Here is a 16,903-nt window from a genome sequence, read left to right as displayed (position 1 = left end):
GGAGAGTCAGCAAATGCCTTATTTACATCATCACTACTGATCCCTAAAGATACATAATCACTGAAAATGTTATCTTTAATAATATAAACTGTCATAGAATATAAAATACATAATTAATGAACTAATTATCTAAAGATGCATATGCTAAGCCCATCAAATTCGAGCCTTCTTGTATACAGTCCACATCGTCGTTACAATGGGCTTTCTCTTCCTTTCAATTTGTTGTTTAACACCTTAGATGATTATCATTAAATTATGCCCTAAATCTTACATTATGCCCTAAAATGTATAAAAATTCATTACTTGTTCTTTAACACCTATTCGAATATTTTCTTTCAAAAGTCCTCTTTCAACTAGAATATTACACAAATTGAAAAATGCTTGAGGCCTTATACGAATCTGACCCAAACAATGAGTATCATCACCACAATACAAAACACTATTAACTATCTCCGACCTCAGGCTATCTCTATTAATATAGGGTTGCCTAATTATTCTTAGCCTTCTTGTTTTAGACCTACGCTCGTTAAGAAAAGCAAGAGAACAAGCAATAACAGTAGCCACAGCGCCAATAACAATGCCTTTAGTATCATTAGTCATCTACATCAATTCCATCAAAAAAACAAAAGGTTAAGCATACTTATATGTATATTAATTTGATAGTGGTTTTTGGGCAAAGTTATACCTTAGATGATTTTTGGGTAGACAATCCACGCTCCGGTTCCATAACTAATACTAGTCTAGAAAAAGAAAATTATGATGATTGATGGTATTATCAAAGTGATCAATCTAACTCAACGGCAACAACACACTTACAACAACAATTAACAAAACAACAAAACAACAATTGCTAAATTCTACGAATATATACTAATGCCTCAATAGGCAAAGCAATACATGAATTTTCACCACCAATTTCATACAGCAGCACATCATTGCACATACAAACAGCAAGCTGAAATTAATTTTTCTCAAACTACACTAGAAGAAAGCAAACGATAGAAGTTCAAACTAGAGCTGAATTTTAGCCGCTAATGGAAATTTACAGCTAACATCATAAATAAGCATATTATCGATTATCAAATAGTCACATTCATACACAGAAGCTTCATCACATTACACTGGAAGCAGCCAAAGTACATAATTCCAGCAATTGATTTTACGTGAAAACCCTAATTCCCAAATCAATAGCAAAAAATCAACCAAATTCCAGAAATTCTTCATTATTCCCTAATTAATCACAAACCTAACCTAGAATTTCGAGAGCAGTTGAATCAAACAAACCAGTTGAATCCAATAAAGAAGCAAACAATCAAAGAAAGGAAACAGAATAAATTGGAAATTACCTTATGAGAGCAGATCTTGAAGATAAGAGAGAGAGAGCAGCGAGCTTGAGGATGAGAGAGAGAGCAGCGAGCAACGATGGAAAATAGGAATACCTTGATTTTTTAGGGAAAATATTTGGGCCTCAATGGAAAAGTATTTTCTAGAATTATTTTTCATTTTATGGGCCGGTCCAAAACAAATAGTAGAAAATAGGAAAACTATTTTCAGGGAAAGGCTTTTCCCTTGAAACAAACAGAGCCTTAAAGAAGATGGAAATGACAATTTAACATGTTTGCCTAAAGGACATGAAGTGCAAATAGTGGAATCAAACTCCTTACTACATGAATTAAATGTTTAGATCTAAAACAACTAGTAACATGGGCACCAAGGTGACCTAATCTGTCATGCCAAGTGTAAGAAGAGAGAGCAACAAGAGACATGGAGGAAAAGGATGAAGGTGAACTGGATGAGGTGACAAGGTAAAGTTTGCCTGAACTATTGCATCTCATTATGATTTTCCTCGTTTGAAGATCCTTTGCAGAAAAACCAAGAGGATAAAATTCTATTGAGACATTATTATCAAGTCTGAATTTGCGAACAGAATTAAGATTTTTAGTAATATGAGGAGCCAGGAGAGACATTATGAAGGGTAAGAGAGACATTATTAGGCAAAGAAGCATGATCTGAACCATTAAATTGGAATGCTACCACCATTACCAATTAAAATAGATTTATTATTGCTTAAATTAAATAGGAGAGAGATTACCAACATGATTAGTCATATGAGAAGTAGCTCCCAAATCCATATACCATGCGAGGTCGTACTGCGGCAAGATTAATGTAGAGAATGCCTGACTTAAATCTGTAAAAGTCATAGGGAGAATAAACCTACTGCTGCTACGGGACAAAAGATGGCCTAGATATTGGCCCAAGAATTCCAGGGCTGAGATTACGTGGCTGAGAAGAGAGAGTAGGGTATGGGACCGGTGGGAGGCCCATACATTCTATTGGGCTAGGTAAGGAGAGCCCATATGCATATATATAATGGAGTGGGCGGGTATTGGTATTATTATTTGAATTAGAATTAGAATGATTATAATTATGTCTGGGTAATCTAAACGAAGCCAGCCTGACATAAAGGTGACGGGTTCGAAACTCTCCTCTCTTTTCCTTTCAAGTGGAATTAATTCGCGTCGCGTATGAACGGGTTTGTGATGCGTCTACATTTCAAGCCCAAATGGTCTTTCAAGTGAGGTCCATTAACATTATTTTCAAGCCATTATCTAAGTTCGGCTATCATATATCTATAACCCTTATAAAAGTTGAAACCCCCAACTATTCACTCTTCACTGTGCTTAGGAACAGTAATTTCTTGTGCTTTTACTCCACTGCCCCCAACATTAATGAATTGCCAATTCTGCCCCTTAGTTGATGCCTGCTGCTCTCCCACCAACTTCCTTCGATGTCTCTCTTCTCTTATCATCTCATCTCAGAGAAAAAAGGTTGAGTTGCTTTTTAGGGGAAACAAGGAGAGTGAAACCAATGATGGCGGTGAGCTCAAAACCACCGATCATACCTTCAACGATGGTTATGGGCTTCGATTCTTCTCAGCGTTTCCGATTTCGGGCGGTTGCTAAGGTTACGATTGTGGACAATGGTTTTCTGATCTCCAGGTATAATTCTCTCTCTCTTTTCTCTTTCTTGTTCAAATTGATCCAGTTTTCATCTATTCTCTTCAATTAGATTTTACCTTTTATATATGAATGTTAACTGTTTTTTTTTTTTTCTCGTCCTCCTGTTTCTCTATTTTGTCTTTAAAATAGGCGGAAGGAGGAAGATGGAGCAAGGTTTGGTGGACTCGAGTTTGAGTTGGATAAACTCAGGTGTTATTGGTTGTTTTATATTTTTTTTTTATTTCATTTCTAGAATTTTTTTTATTGTTGTTGATGTTTGTTTGTGGTTTGTGGAATTGATGGAATTTTACTTTGATTGATTGAGAAACAAGATCAGTTGAAGTTAGGCGATTTTTTTGTGAAATTCGAACTTAGTATTAGTCTCCCTTGATTATAGTTCTGTTGGTTGTTTTTTTGGAACATGTTTAGAGTGTTTTTATCTTTGATTTGCATGATTTGGTGTTCTCATTTTGTGAATTTTATGATGTTTGTGTCATATGTTATATGCTTTATGTAGATATGAGCTAATTTGGGTAGGCTGGTTTTGAGAAATGGGAGATCTTGAGATGATTATCCACCTTTTGGGGCAAATTGAAGAGCAAGTGAGTGATTTTCTTATCCTGAATTGACTATTAAATTGTTGGGTTCGTGGGGTTTTTTCTGGTGCTGATTGCATTGGGCAATTGTTCTCATTCATCCTTTGTCTTCTTCTCGCTCATACCTTGCCAAAGTAGGGGCTTTCTGAATTATGGTATGCTTTTCCTCTCCCTCCCCCCCCCCCCCATCCTCCCTTCCTCCCTTCCTCCCTTTTTGGGTAGGGTGTTTCTGCTCAGGTACATGTTTCAAAGTGTTTTAATACATCGTTTTTAGGTTGGTTTGTATGTATTTGGGAGGGATGTCTGTGTACAGATTTGTCTATGTCCAAGTATTAGCTTTTTAACTTTAATGCATCATATTATTGGTCCAAAACAAGTGTTAGTTATCTACAACTCCTTGTTATTGTATGAATATTTAGTCATATGCTATTAAGAGTCACAACTTGCATGTAGCTACTCTTGTCACCTCCTGTTTGAAAAGTGGAAAAAAAAAAAAAAAAAAAAAAAAAAAAAAAAAAAAAAAAAAAAACTGCATTTAACCTCACACTCACTCTCATCCTCACGGGCCTCACCCCCTCACAATTACAGTCAAGTGCTGAACTGTCATCTTTTTCCATACTTTACCATTGATATAAATGCATAATCCTCTATTTCTTGTAATTTTGCGGGTTGTAAATAGATTTTTGTTTTAAATTTGTTATGGTGGATTGAATTGATTTTTTGCTGTTGCCCTCTTCACGTCCAAACTACAGTCAATGTTGATATTACCGGACTCCTGGGAAGCAAGGATTTTCTCTTGGTTATCTCTTAGTCCTTAAATTTGCTTTGGGTTTTGTATTTTAATGCTTATTTTTCTATCAAATGCGTGCAAATTTTGGTTTTAGTTTAGGCATATTGTGGCTTAACCGCCTTTGTTCTAAGCTGCAAGTCTTTTCAGATTTAGCTGTGCAATTGTTTAGTTAATTGAATTTTTTTCTAAGATTTGTTTGGATTCTTAATAGACTTGGTTTATGTTTAAGCAATTTGTCTGTGTGACTGTTATTAATTGTGAAAGGTTCTATTGTATATTAGATTTCTTTATTTCATCTAAAGAAATAGTTTAAATTTGGTAATATGGAATGGCTGAAAGGTTCACTTGCTTATTCTTTGTAAACGTCTTCAGGCAAAAGCTATGCATGATGCTTGCTGCTCTTACTGCAACCTATGTCAAGTGTTTAATGTTGTTATAAGTAGTTTGGTTTACTGTTGAAATGCTTAGGTTCTTGGAATGCAGTTCAAGAACCGTTGCAGACCAATCCAGATCTAGAGGAGGGTTTTTGCTGAGCTCTGTTGTGCCGTTTATGGTTTCGTAAGGTCTTACCTTATATACTCTTGCTACTTTTATAGATTCCCCTGATTGCCAATCTTACATTAGACCATCAGGAGAAATGTGACGAGAGATTTGAGTGTTGTGCTATTTTGGTTTTTTTTTTTTTTTTTTTTTTGGCTCTGCCACTTAAGCTTGTATACAGTATAATACAATGGCCCTGGATGTTTTTCGTTATTTGCCTTCTCTGCATATATTGAGAGGACAATCGTTCTTATTGATGCCTTTGATCTTTCATGTCTATAAGTCTATTTATTTACGGAAGACATCAAGCTCTGCAATATTCTTCGGAATCCATGCCTCTATTTCTGTTGCTGTGTGCTAATGCATGTGTAAAATTTGTTTTGGTTGTAATACCCGATACAAATTCGCTAACATAGTGACTAAATTGCAATTTTCAGGGAAGGTACAGCTTTTGCTTAAGAATTTATTGGCATATAATAATATTTTGCCTCAAAATTTTGTTCAATTTGATGGCTGCATTAATTAATCAAACCTACAGTGTAATGAGACTTCATTTTTCATTGTGTGTTGCAGCATTACTACCACCTTCTTATGTGCTTGAAGGAACCCCAAGGCAAAGGCTTTGAGTTGGCAAGAAAACATATTTTATCTAGCTTATTACAGCTGGAACAAATGCAAAAATCAGCTGAGTTTCTGAGGTCTATAGGATGCTTGACAATATTGTTCTGTTAAGTGTTTTGTGTATTTATTACAGTACTTTTTTTTTTTTTTGGGAATTTTGATGATTATAAATTGCTGAAATTATATTTATTATTATAAAATACTTATTTTAAATTATTACACCACTTGTCTTTTCTGGAAATTTTACACACCATATTCAATTTGACAGTAACATTTATCACCACGTTATTTATCAGAATAGTAACTTTAGGCTTCTTCTAAGGTGGAATATTGTACCAATCGATTTCATAATCTCGAGGTTCTAGGGTCATTTAAGTCAATAATTCTAAGTACTATTTCATAATATGCAGTTTAATAGAATTATTGATGTGCTGTGGATACCATAGCTGTCTCCTTTGTCTTTCTTGTTCTAACTGGTTCAATTTTCATCTCTTCTATTAGATTTAACCTTTTATATGAATGTTGACTGTTTTTGTTTTTTTGTTTATTTCTCCTCTTTTTTCCTTTTTTTTTTTTGCCGTTATTTTTTTCTTATCCTCCAGTTTCTCTGTTTTTTTTTATCTAAAATAGGCGGAAGCCAGAAGGAGGAAGACGGAGCAAGGTTTGATGGATCTTGTTTTAGAGACATTATGTTGGACCCTGTTGTTTTATCTACTAGCTAGGTGCGATTGGCTAATGGAAATTAATTTTTTCTTGGGTTTTCGTTTAATTTTTATGATTATGTTGAATATTTGGGGTTTAATTTTATAGAACATTGTTGAATTTTCTAGGGCATAAAGTGAAGAAAATCAGGAGGAAGGAAGAGAAAGAAAGAGAGAGGTTTGGATCTTAGAGAATCCCGGCCATGGTGCGTAATTTTTCATTTCTAGCTGCACATGTTGGAGAATTACAGGGGTTGGTGGTCATGATTGAATTAAAGAAGATATTCTTGACCGAGTCGTCAATATTCATGCCCAGCTGAGTTCATTCGAATCTAATTCAATGTGATTATTTTCTTTTTCTTGTAAATATGTTATTATTTAATTGATCTGTTTAGTTTAATTCTGTTGCTCAGCCTGGTGATGTTTTATTACTCCATTATCATTTTAATCAATTTGGCTAATTTTTGGGAGTTTTGTGATTATCTTTTGAAACCTTTTTTAAAACCAGTTTTGTGATTATCTGGGTGTTCTTAAATTACTGTGAAAGTTACGGTTTTTATTACTTCAAATGGTAAACTTTTTAATCAACTTTGTTTTTTATACAAAAAAATCTTGGGTTTTTAACTATGTAGATGTTTAATTACAGGTACAAGAAGCTTCTATCAAGTGTTAACTTGACGAAGGATTTTATTTTTACAGCTATAAAAATCCAATTATACAAAGCTTGCAAAAAAAAAATATATGTGCAGCTCAAGGATTTGGTTGGAATCGGTTCATGGGCTTTTTAAGCAAGTATGTAACTCATACTTTCTTCTTGGGCTCTACATTGGTTAAAAAAAATGACACAAATGAGTCATGGGATGTCGGTGACTCATAGTTGGTATCTTAATAATCAATTTGATATTCTGATGTTTTCTTTTTTGAATGGTTTTGGGATATTTGCGAGGTTTTAATTTTACATGTACATTATTCTAGGTTGTTATTTTTTTTTCCTTTATGTTTGATACCTTTTGTATGCCCTAGACACAATTATATAACTGATGACATGTTATTGAATTTTGAAGATTTTCCTCTATGATATGAACCGTAATCAATTAATATAAATGAAGGACTTGGCTTATTTTGTGTTTTTTCTCTTAATTTCCTATTTATGTTGATTATTGAACAATGCGGTATTGATTTCATGATTAGTATCCTGAATTGGTTGAATCAATTTTCTGTAGGCTGAGAAGTTGTACACAAAATTGCAGTTTTGGGTTGTTTGGTGAAAAATCTCATTCTATAAGTTTTAAAATTTTTCCTTTTAGTATTATTGTAAAACACATATCTTGGAAAACGGCTTGATGCAATAGAGCTGGAAGAGTTTCAATATTGACGTTGTATAGTGGCCAAGGAAAGAGAGTGATGTGGATTGGTTATTAATTAAGATTTTGATGTGCTAAATATCATAGGTAGTTTGTTGTAACGTGGATAGCGTTTAGTAATCACTCAATTATTGATTGGTTGGTCTAACAAGCTACTATGCTAGCATCTCTAATTTTAATAATCATTTTACACTGCCAAGTTAAAGAGTTTTGGTATAGCATAGTGTATGCTAATGTGATAAAGAGTTTTAAGTGAATGCGTAAGGTCTAGCTTATTAAATTCATTTAGCTTAGTAGTTATGTTAAAAGGGAGCTCTAGAGTTTGTGGAGTGACCTTTATTAAAGGGACAAGAGATGAATGCATAGTTTAGGTATGTGAGTTGTGAATTACTCGAAAACGAAAGGATAACTATGGTTCTGTTATCCTAAAAATCAGTTAAGCTAAACAAAAATAAGTTAAATTTAGCTAATATAAATTAAGTTTAAACAAGTAGAGGTTAACGAAGCTTAATTGAGTCGTTATGTTGTGAGGAAATTTGTGTCATTGAGTGAGAATATGAAGAAAAAGCTAAAGACTTTTCTCTATCAGTTGGAGGGTTAGGGCTCTCAGAGGGTGGAATTGAATGCCTAATTATAGAGAGACTGAGCAAATGTAGGGAGCACTTTTTGTATGTTTGTATGATAACTTTCTAGAGCTTCTGATCAATTCTTGGGATTTGCTATCCTGTTATGCAGGGATCACATCATTTTTTAGCAAGGCTGAACATTTTTTCGATTAGGAGAATAGCTTTAAGGGGTGGGTGAGCATGCATATCTGATTATCTGTTCAGACAGCTTGTACACGATTCATAATGAGATGATGTAGTGATGATTGTCCTATCTAACTTTCTTGGCATGCTATATTTAATTTTTGTTTCAATTCAAAATTAATTGCATGATAAAAGGGTCGTTTGAGCCAACAATTCTACAATGAAACCCAAATGGGGATAGTACTATAATCTTTTCAGTAGTTTTTAGCTCTTAGGAAGGAGTCATGCTTGGTAACGATGGATGATGAATCACTTTCAGATTTAGACTATTCGACAAGGATAGAGATGGTATGAATTCTTCTTTGTTTATTCATTTTGATTTTGGTTTTCTGGTCATTTTGTATCGTATGATGATTTAATCTTGTGTAGATCTTGTTTTGGGTTTTTTTTGTATTACCTTTTACTTGCCTAGCTTGATTATGTTGGTTTTAATTAGGAATTGATAATGTGATTGATTGTATTTTATACTTGATTTAATTATGTATGATTAGTTTGGAAAGTATGTGGGATTATAGTAAATTTAATATGTGGTTGGTTTTATATGATCTAATTGGTCTAATGGACCTGTTCATTATAAGATCTAATAGAGTCTGTTTCCTTATATGATCCAATGAGTCTGTTTGATTTTATATAAATAGGAAGTCACCGTCGAGAAGATGTCAAAATGGAGAGAAGAAGACTAGAGGTCATTGTTGAGAAGCTGATATTCGGGTATGTTTTGTTCAAGAACGTGGACTTCCAAGCTTTTTTAACTCCATTGAAGTTGAGAGAATGCTTTAGGTGTCGACAATAATTGGTATATAAAGTAATCATCTTAGTAAACAAGGGTGATGTAGCCCTTTATTGTTTGATTTTGTAATTATAAACATTTGTGTCGTAATATGTTTAGTTGTTAACTACTACTTAGACCAATGTTCTATAGGAAAATGTACATGGAAATAACTCAATAGTCAATAAATTTGCCTAATTTCTAAGAGTTATGTTTTTTTGAATGTAATCAATTCACCAAATTTCCCTGTTATATACAAATATCAAACTTTCGTAAGCAGGGCAATGCTTTGGAATGAGTTTAATTTTTTAGCATAAGTAATAAGGTGTTTGCAATTAGTTTAATTTTAAAAGTATTATAAATCATTGTCCTTGGTATTTTAAAGTGTAATCTGATTTTAATTTTGCAAAGTCTAATTATATTTTAATTTAAATTTAAAAGTGTAAGTATAACCCATTGTGAAAACATTTGGCAAATTTACTTTGAAAATGTTTATGGCTTTTTTATCAAAGGATGACCTATTATCCAAATAAAACCATATAAGTTGGAAGATTAAGAGTATGAAAATGAAGAAAGGTGTCGTCCAACAGTCAAATAACAACAAATAAAACATAAATATTAATATACATTTACAGTATAAGTCAAGTATTACACTATAATATCAATTTAGTAGTGACTTGGGCATTAATTATGAATAAAGAATCAAACTTATTTCTAATGAGTAAAATTACGAAACACGTTATATACATATGTTTTTAAGCAGGACGCTGCTTTTACCATTCACATGCATACAAACCTAAACACATTACAATCATTAAAACATATCCAATTAACATTAATCAAACTTGCATGCATTTTAATAATCTTCAAGATAACATATTTATTAACATGAACAAAATTACATATCATAGCGTTGGGGGGCGCGCGCATTGTGCGCGCACCAACAACTAGTTAGTAATAAAAGTCATCACTGTGTTATTTACTCCCTATGTTCCATAATTATTTGCGCATTTACTGTTAATACACTTCCCAATGCACATTTTATATCATTGATATCTACATTGCTATATTTGTAAGAATTATAAAAGTTGAATAATAATGATCAATTTATTAAGACGAATCAAACAAGACCCGACATGACTATATATATTTATCTTAATATGTTAATAGATATATGAAAGATTTCTTTTACATGTAAATAGTGGAAAAAAAAAAGAAAAAAAAAAAAAAAAAAAAAAAAAAAAAACTCAAATGCACAATTGATTGTGGAACAGAGGGAGTATATGAAAAATATTCTCAGTATTATAACAACTTTTATGTAGTACATAGCCGACTATACAATTAATGAAATTTATGCAGTATGAAAAGTTTTAAACAGTCTAAGAAAATATTTATGCTATAACATTATAAAACATAGAAGTTTAACTTACATATCCGCATGAGATATATTTCTATAAGGTTTAGCTTATTATTCGTGAACATAGTAACTTATTTTATTTTATTATTTTCATCTTATTATTTTAATTTATTTCATCTTATATATGGTTATATTTAAGAAGCTAAATATAAAAATAAAAAAATGGATCAAGTATTTATTGCATCAAACTGCACGTGAATCTATAATAAAATTTCCAAATTATTTCCATTATAGAAAAAGTAATAAATGTTTATATGTAACTCTTTAGGACTACATATATCATCATCCTTAATATTAAGGCAATTATAAAATCAACTTTACCATTACCATTTACTTTCTAATTTAGAAGTACATAAAAAAGAAACAAAAAAGAAAAGCTTTAAAAAAAAAAGAAAAAAAAGAGAGAAGAGAGAGATAATGGCGATTGGAGCGCAAAGACGAGCAATCAAGCAAGGAGCAATGTGGTATTAGATCCAAATTTTGTTTAATTAGTTTTGCTTATTAAATTAACTGATTTGATTGATTGATTTAGATTATTATGATTTGATACCTTTATAATATAAAGGTAACTCGTATTATAATGTCTGCAAAACCTAGATTTTGCTTGAAAACCACAAAACAAATTACATTTTGCTTGATTGATTTTGATTATATTGACTGATTTGATACATTTTGCTTGAAAACCACGAAACAACCTTGATGATCTATAGATAAATCATTTATTTATTTATTTATTTTTTTTACAACCAATAATCTTAAAATTACAATTGAAGTATCATCATCATTCTCTTCATTTCATTGGCATCATCATCATTCCTCTAAAGAAGACTTGTGCACCATCTATGATATTTTTAACCTCTTCCAACTTCTTGATAACTTCCTGATTTTTAGAGTTGATTCCAGCAGCAAATACCAAATCCCAATATCTCCCTGTTGTACAATGTTTCAGAAAGTTACACTGTTAGGATAAGCATTATTATTAGTAATCTAGACATCATAGATTGTGAATAGACAAAAGATTAAGTTCTACTTACCCAGCATTAAGTTGGGCTTCAGCAGAAGTATACTGAATTACTGATATCAGGAAATTTATTTTTGTTTCTTTCAGGCTATTTCTTCGAAACCAGTTTAGCACCAGCACAACAACAGAAAAATTCAACTTCGTTCAGACATCGATTAAGACTTTCAAGTATATAAACAAGCTAGAGTTCAACCAGGAGACTGAATCAGGATTCACTATACACAATTTAATAGGAAGGCCATTAATTGAAAGGCCCCAAGCAGCAAATTATCAGGTATTTATATAATACTAAATACAATAAACATTCTTCTTTTAAAACAAGGGAATTAACATTTTTCTTTCAATGCAGGAGAAAGCGATGCCAGAAGAACTGCTGAAAGAAGTAAACATAAACTGGAGGTGTTTGGATAAGAAAGGTGAACGGGCCCAACACAAGTTTATTGCGTCACGCTACAATTTCTATGCAGTGAGACAGACCCTACTCACGAGCCAGGAGGACTACTTTCAGGCAGCATTGAGGCTGAGAAAGGAATTCAAATTGGACATTTTAGTCCCACAAATTGCTAAAGCTATTTCTTGTCAACAAATCATTACACGTGGTTTCGTTTGGGAGAGAGTTTCATCAAAGGAATTCAGCGCAGAGTTGGCACTAGCGACCAACTCTGCTTTTCGACTCGTTTTAAGAGAATTCAACAATAGTCAGGGGGTGTTTGAGATCGAAATGAAGTTGGATGGATCTTTGAACAAGATTCCGCCAACACGTGCAAATACATTAACACATAAAATGGACGACTATGTTCTTGTATGAACCTCCACATGTAAACAAAGCCAAGCTAGACAGAGAAGGGAGACTACAGGATCCAATTGAAGCACCTCTTTGGGCTGTCATAGATGCATGGGAAAGGGTTCATATGGACAGAGACTTCTCAGATGATGAGCAGGAACAAGAAAATATTGAAAGCACACAAACCGATGCATCACAACAACCATTTTTTATGGCAAATGACCATGAGGCATCAACATCTAATTCCAATGGTATGAATAGCCAACATCAATGATGTCATCAACACAAACACACAAGAAGAAGCTGCATATCAGTTCGAGGTGGATGCAGATTGAGGGACAATGAAGAAACTACTTGGACAACATTAACTGCCACACATAACCAGCCTTTTGTTTTTTTTTTTTTTTTTTTTTTAATGTGTAAGGGACTTATATTGTTTAATCTATTGTTGGTTAGGTGTACCTAGTTTACTTAGTAGCAACCATTTGGGTAGGGTAGTTAGTGTTACATCTTTTGTAAAGGGACTCGTATGTAACTGAATTTGATTTGAATGAAGTCCAATTATTAAAGACATTATCTGAACTTTGAATCCATCAATCCATCAGAGGGTTTTTTATTCTCATAAACCATCAACAAACACGATACCTCACAGTCTGTGACATCATAGACTGGAGCAACACGTGTTAGGAAAAGTTTTATTAATTGAGTCCCTTCATCATATGGATTTTGCCCTTTTATGAATAAATGAAACTGTTCATGAAAATAGAGGGACACGAGGGAAATGAAGGACATGAGGGACTCCACATGTATCAACAATGAAGGGACTCCACATGTATCACCAGCAAGAACCATAAGCAATGAAGGGACTCCACATGTATCACCGGCAAGAACCATAAGCAAACCACATCAACTAAGCAAACCACATCAAACAACAACTAAGTAAACCACATCAATTTACAGTAATTGAGACTATAATTTTGTTAGGATTACTAAGCAAACCACATCAACTAAGTAAACCAAATCAAACAACAACTAACCACACTACATCAATTTGATTTATCTGGACTTTAATTTTGCATTCTACTAAGCAATCCACATCAACTAAGCAAACCACATCAAACAACAAACACAACATGCTGGATCAACAACAACAAACATGATTCCACACTATAGCCTAAACAGCATAACAAACATGCTGTTTCAACAACAACCACACACATTTCACCAACAATTATCCACCCTGCCAGTTACCTAGGTTACTGGCATACAACATGATTAATTCTTCCACCACCTAAACAGGATTCTAAAAAAAAAAAAAAAAAATTACATACAAACAAAACAGTTAGGGTTTCTTAGAAACAGTTACCAACGCCAAAACTAAGGCCGTTCAACGACTCAGAGGGGGGACTCCACGTTCTCATCATCATCATCGCAAGTAATTTTGTTAGGAAGACCTTGACGCCTTCGAAATGGAGACAGATAAGAACCCGTAGGGGGTTTGCCCACAGAACTGGGCTTGTTCAAGAAAGCAATTGATGACCCAGACCCAGAACCAAACCCTAATTCCTCTTTTTCGCCCAATTGTGTTCCCTGAAACCCTAATTCGTCAACGGGGGTGGGTTTTGGAGTGGTTTCGTCGTGACACTTTAACCCTAACACCACCGTCCGTTGTGTTTTAACCTCAGAAACAAACCCCTCATCTTCACCCTCACGGGAATTGATAGGGGAGGACCCAGAACCCATAGATCTGACCACTAAACCAAGAACTTCCCACAATTTGGGACTCATAATGTCACGCCCTTTGCCGGAATAGTACAAAGAACAAGGCCAGAACGACCCTGACTCAAATGCATCCAAGAAAGCGTTTATCATCCCCTGCTCGATATCATCCTCTGTCGCGAAAATCGCAATGTGAAGGGGGGTTAAATTCATGACATAAATTGGGTGAGAAAAAATGGGACTCGACAATGGAGGGGAGAGAGAAAAACTATCGCAGAGAGAGTATAAGGGGACTCAACAATGGAGGTAGAGAGAGAAAGTTAGGTGAGTGAAGTGTAGAAAGATCTGAAAAAATAAAGGTAGGAGAGAGAAAAAAAAGTGTACAGAAAAATAGGAATTAAATTGGCACAAAGATTAGAAAAAATAAGAGGGTAAAATAGGGAGAATGAGCTACAAGACAAAAGTATTTGAGGATATATTAGTAATTTCATGATATTAATAGTTGTAGGGAAAAACAAATGGGGTGATCATTTTGGGACTAGAATTAGGCCAAAAGGGTCGAAGTTTCGGGGACGGAGGGAGTATGATATATTACAGTCACTATGTTGATACAATTCAAATGCATTTTTTAGTAAATTCAAGATTATAAGTAATAGTCAAGAGTTGTCATGATCCAAATTCATGATTGAAGATAAGAGGTTGATAAAGAAGAAGTGCTTATGTGCTTATACGATTATATTAAATGGGTAACAACCATGATCTTCATCCACCAAGTGCTTGAAGTCTTCTGGAGTGCCATATCGACAGCTTACAGCATACATGTTTGTAACCTGTACCAGTATATCCAGCAAGTTATATAGCAAGTAAAAATAAAAAGTTAATAATGGGAAAAATATAACACACTTGACTATACTTCTCTCATACAGACAAAGATGCGCTGCATAAGTGAAATTTACAGTTAGAAGTTGAAATTGAAAGGAAATCTAATATATATTGGTGCAAACAGAAGTCGACTAGGCAAGTAGGCATTCTCTATCTGTGAATTGATTTGTCAATTGGGTGGCAGTATATAAAGCATTGTAGTCTAGGAATGAATTAGCACTGGTTATATCTGGGATTGATGATAAGCATCTCCTTTATATCTGTGACTATAGTGCTGCTATGCTAAAGCAGTTTAACAGATGGTTGAACATTCAGGCACCTCAGAGTTATTTGCTGATGTGATCCAGTGGATCAAACATAGAGGTAGTGCACAAGTCTTACACACAGTTATGGGGGCAGCAATTTAGTTAATATAGCATGCAAGGGATGAGGCTCTGTGGAATCACAGTGACTCAAGTTGAAATAATTGTAGAGAGCAGGGTAATAAGCAATCTACAAAAATGATATACACCAAGATTATGATATAGGTCAAGCTATAGCCTGCAAATAGGTTGGTTCCTTGGACAATACTGGATCGCTTAAAAAAAGGACAAAATAAATAAATAAATAAAAGATGATACAAAACATCTAGAGAGCATTAAGTTAAATAGTAACTTCGCATTAGTATAGCTTAATGCTAAGGAAGCAAAAAGCACACAGACAAGATGTGTTTTCCATAGAGTCTAACAGAACACAGAAGAACATGAGGGTTTCATGCTTTCAAATGCAAACAGCAGCCAGGGTAAGAAATGGTGAAGAATGAAGTGGAATCCCTGGACAGTGCCCCCACATGTACTTTCTTACGTTCAATCATCAAACTTTGAAGAGTTCCTAGCACAATTTCCACAGGTATCTTTCACATTTAAAAGTGACACAAATAATGCATCCCTTGAAAAAGAATTAAGTAGTTGTACAATAGAGCTACTTATAATATAATCAAAACAACAAAATCAACTTGGACAAACAAGACAAGCTCTGCCAACTTCTAAGCTTCTGACTTACTGTTCAATCATCTTCCTTTTTACTCATAATAGCTTATTATAAAACAAAGAAAATACTCAGAGTGTTAACCATAAATTAATCATAACACATGTAGAAAACATCAATATGGCAATATGCATATAATCATCATTCAAACTTAACCTGGTCCAAAGCAACTTCAACATCATAAAAGTAAACCCGTCACAATCAGCTCACCCCAAAAACTCTTCAAGAAAAATTAATACCCACAAATAAAAATCAAATCTTGAAAGAAAACCATACACAATAAGATCATATACCAAGTGATATCCCACAATAAAAATATAATTCAGCAAAACCCACAATAAATTTCGAAACTTTTAATGAAAATACTACCAAAGTAGATCAGATTATCAAGCCATATACCACAGTAAAGATAGAACTGAGCAAATTCCACAATAAAAAAACAAAACTTTCTAATAAGCAGACCAAATTAGATCAAATTAAGCAAATTCCAATGAAAATCATTCCAAAGAAGATCAGATTATCAAGCCATATACCACAGCAAAGATAGAATTGAGCAAAATCCACAATAAAAATCAAAACTTTTAAAAATCATACCAAACTAGATCAAATTAAGCAAATTCCAATGAAAAATCATACCAAATTAGATAAAAAATCAAGCCACATAACACAAAAAAGATAAAATTGAGCAAATCCCTCAATAAAAAATCAAAACTTGAATGAAAACGCATGTGAAATTAGATCAATTACCAAGCAATATTCCACAATAAAGATATAATTGAACAAAACCCACAATACAAACCAAAACTTTAATGAAAAGAATAATAGTATAGATCAAAAATCAAGCGATACAGCATATAATTGAGCA

General features: G+C 33.5%; 1 protein-coding gene and 1 long non-coding RNA gene across 13 annotated transcripts; one reads left to right on the top strand and one right to left on the bottom strand.

The window, feature by feature from the left end:
• Positions 1–255: 255 nt before the first annotated feature.
• On the bottom strand, positions 256–877 carry LOC110729807. Its single transcript, XM_021909583.1, has 2 exons — positions 686–877; positions 256–600 (listed from the first exon to the last, which is right to left on the bottom strand). Exons 1-2 carry the CDS (start codon positions 725–727, stop codon positions 280–282), a joined length of 363 nt encoding a protein of 120 aa, XP_021765275.1. The 5' UTR covers positions 728–877; the 3' UTR covers positions 256–279.
• A 1,905-nt stretch (positions 878–2,782) lies between these two features.
• On the top strand, positions 2,783–9,465 carry LOC110729829. 12 transcript variants are annotated; one of them, XR_002512955.1, is made up of 7 exons: positions 2,787–2,999; positions 3,150–3,209; positions 4,854–5,367; positions 5,499–5,652; positions 6,177–6,268; positions 6,377–7,039; positions 9,059–9,465. It is a non-coding gene; the product is annotated as an uncharacterized LOC110729829 (long non-coding RNA). The 12 variants fall into 12 exon arrangements; XR_002512957.1 differs by having other exon boundaries at positions 2,789–2,999; positions 4,854–4,943; XR_002512950.1 differs by having other exon boundaries at positions 2,789–2,999; positions 4,854–5,652; positions 6,377–6,589; positions 6,894–7,039.
• The last annotated feature ends 7,438 nt before the right edge of the window (positions 9,466–16,903 follow it).

Source organism: Chenopodium quinoa, unplaced genomic scaffold (genome assembly GCF_001683475.1).
Source record: "Chenopodium quinoa cultivar QQ74 unplaced genomic scaffold, ASM168347v1, whole genome shotgun sequence".
In the NCBI taxonomy this organism is placed as follows: Eukaryota; Viridiplantae; Streptophyta; class Magnoliopsida; order Caryophyllales; family Amaranthaceae; genus Chenopodium; species Chenopodium quinoa.
Note: the sequence above shows the minus strand (reverse complement) of the source record. Positions and strands in the feature narration are given on the sequence as shown.

Bases quoted from the DNA above. Each gene is read 5' to 3' on its own strand.
- LOC110729807 (XM_021909583.1), bottom strand. From the start codon at position 727: ATGGAACCGGAGCGTGGATTGTCTACCCAAAAATCATCTAAG. The intron at 601-685 runs GTATAACTTTGC...GAATTGATGTAG, and splicing joins CTACCCAAAAATCATCTAAG to ATGACTAATGATACTAAAGG.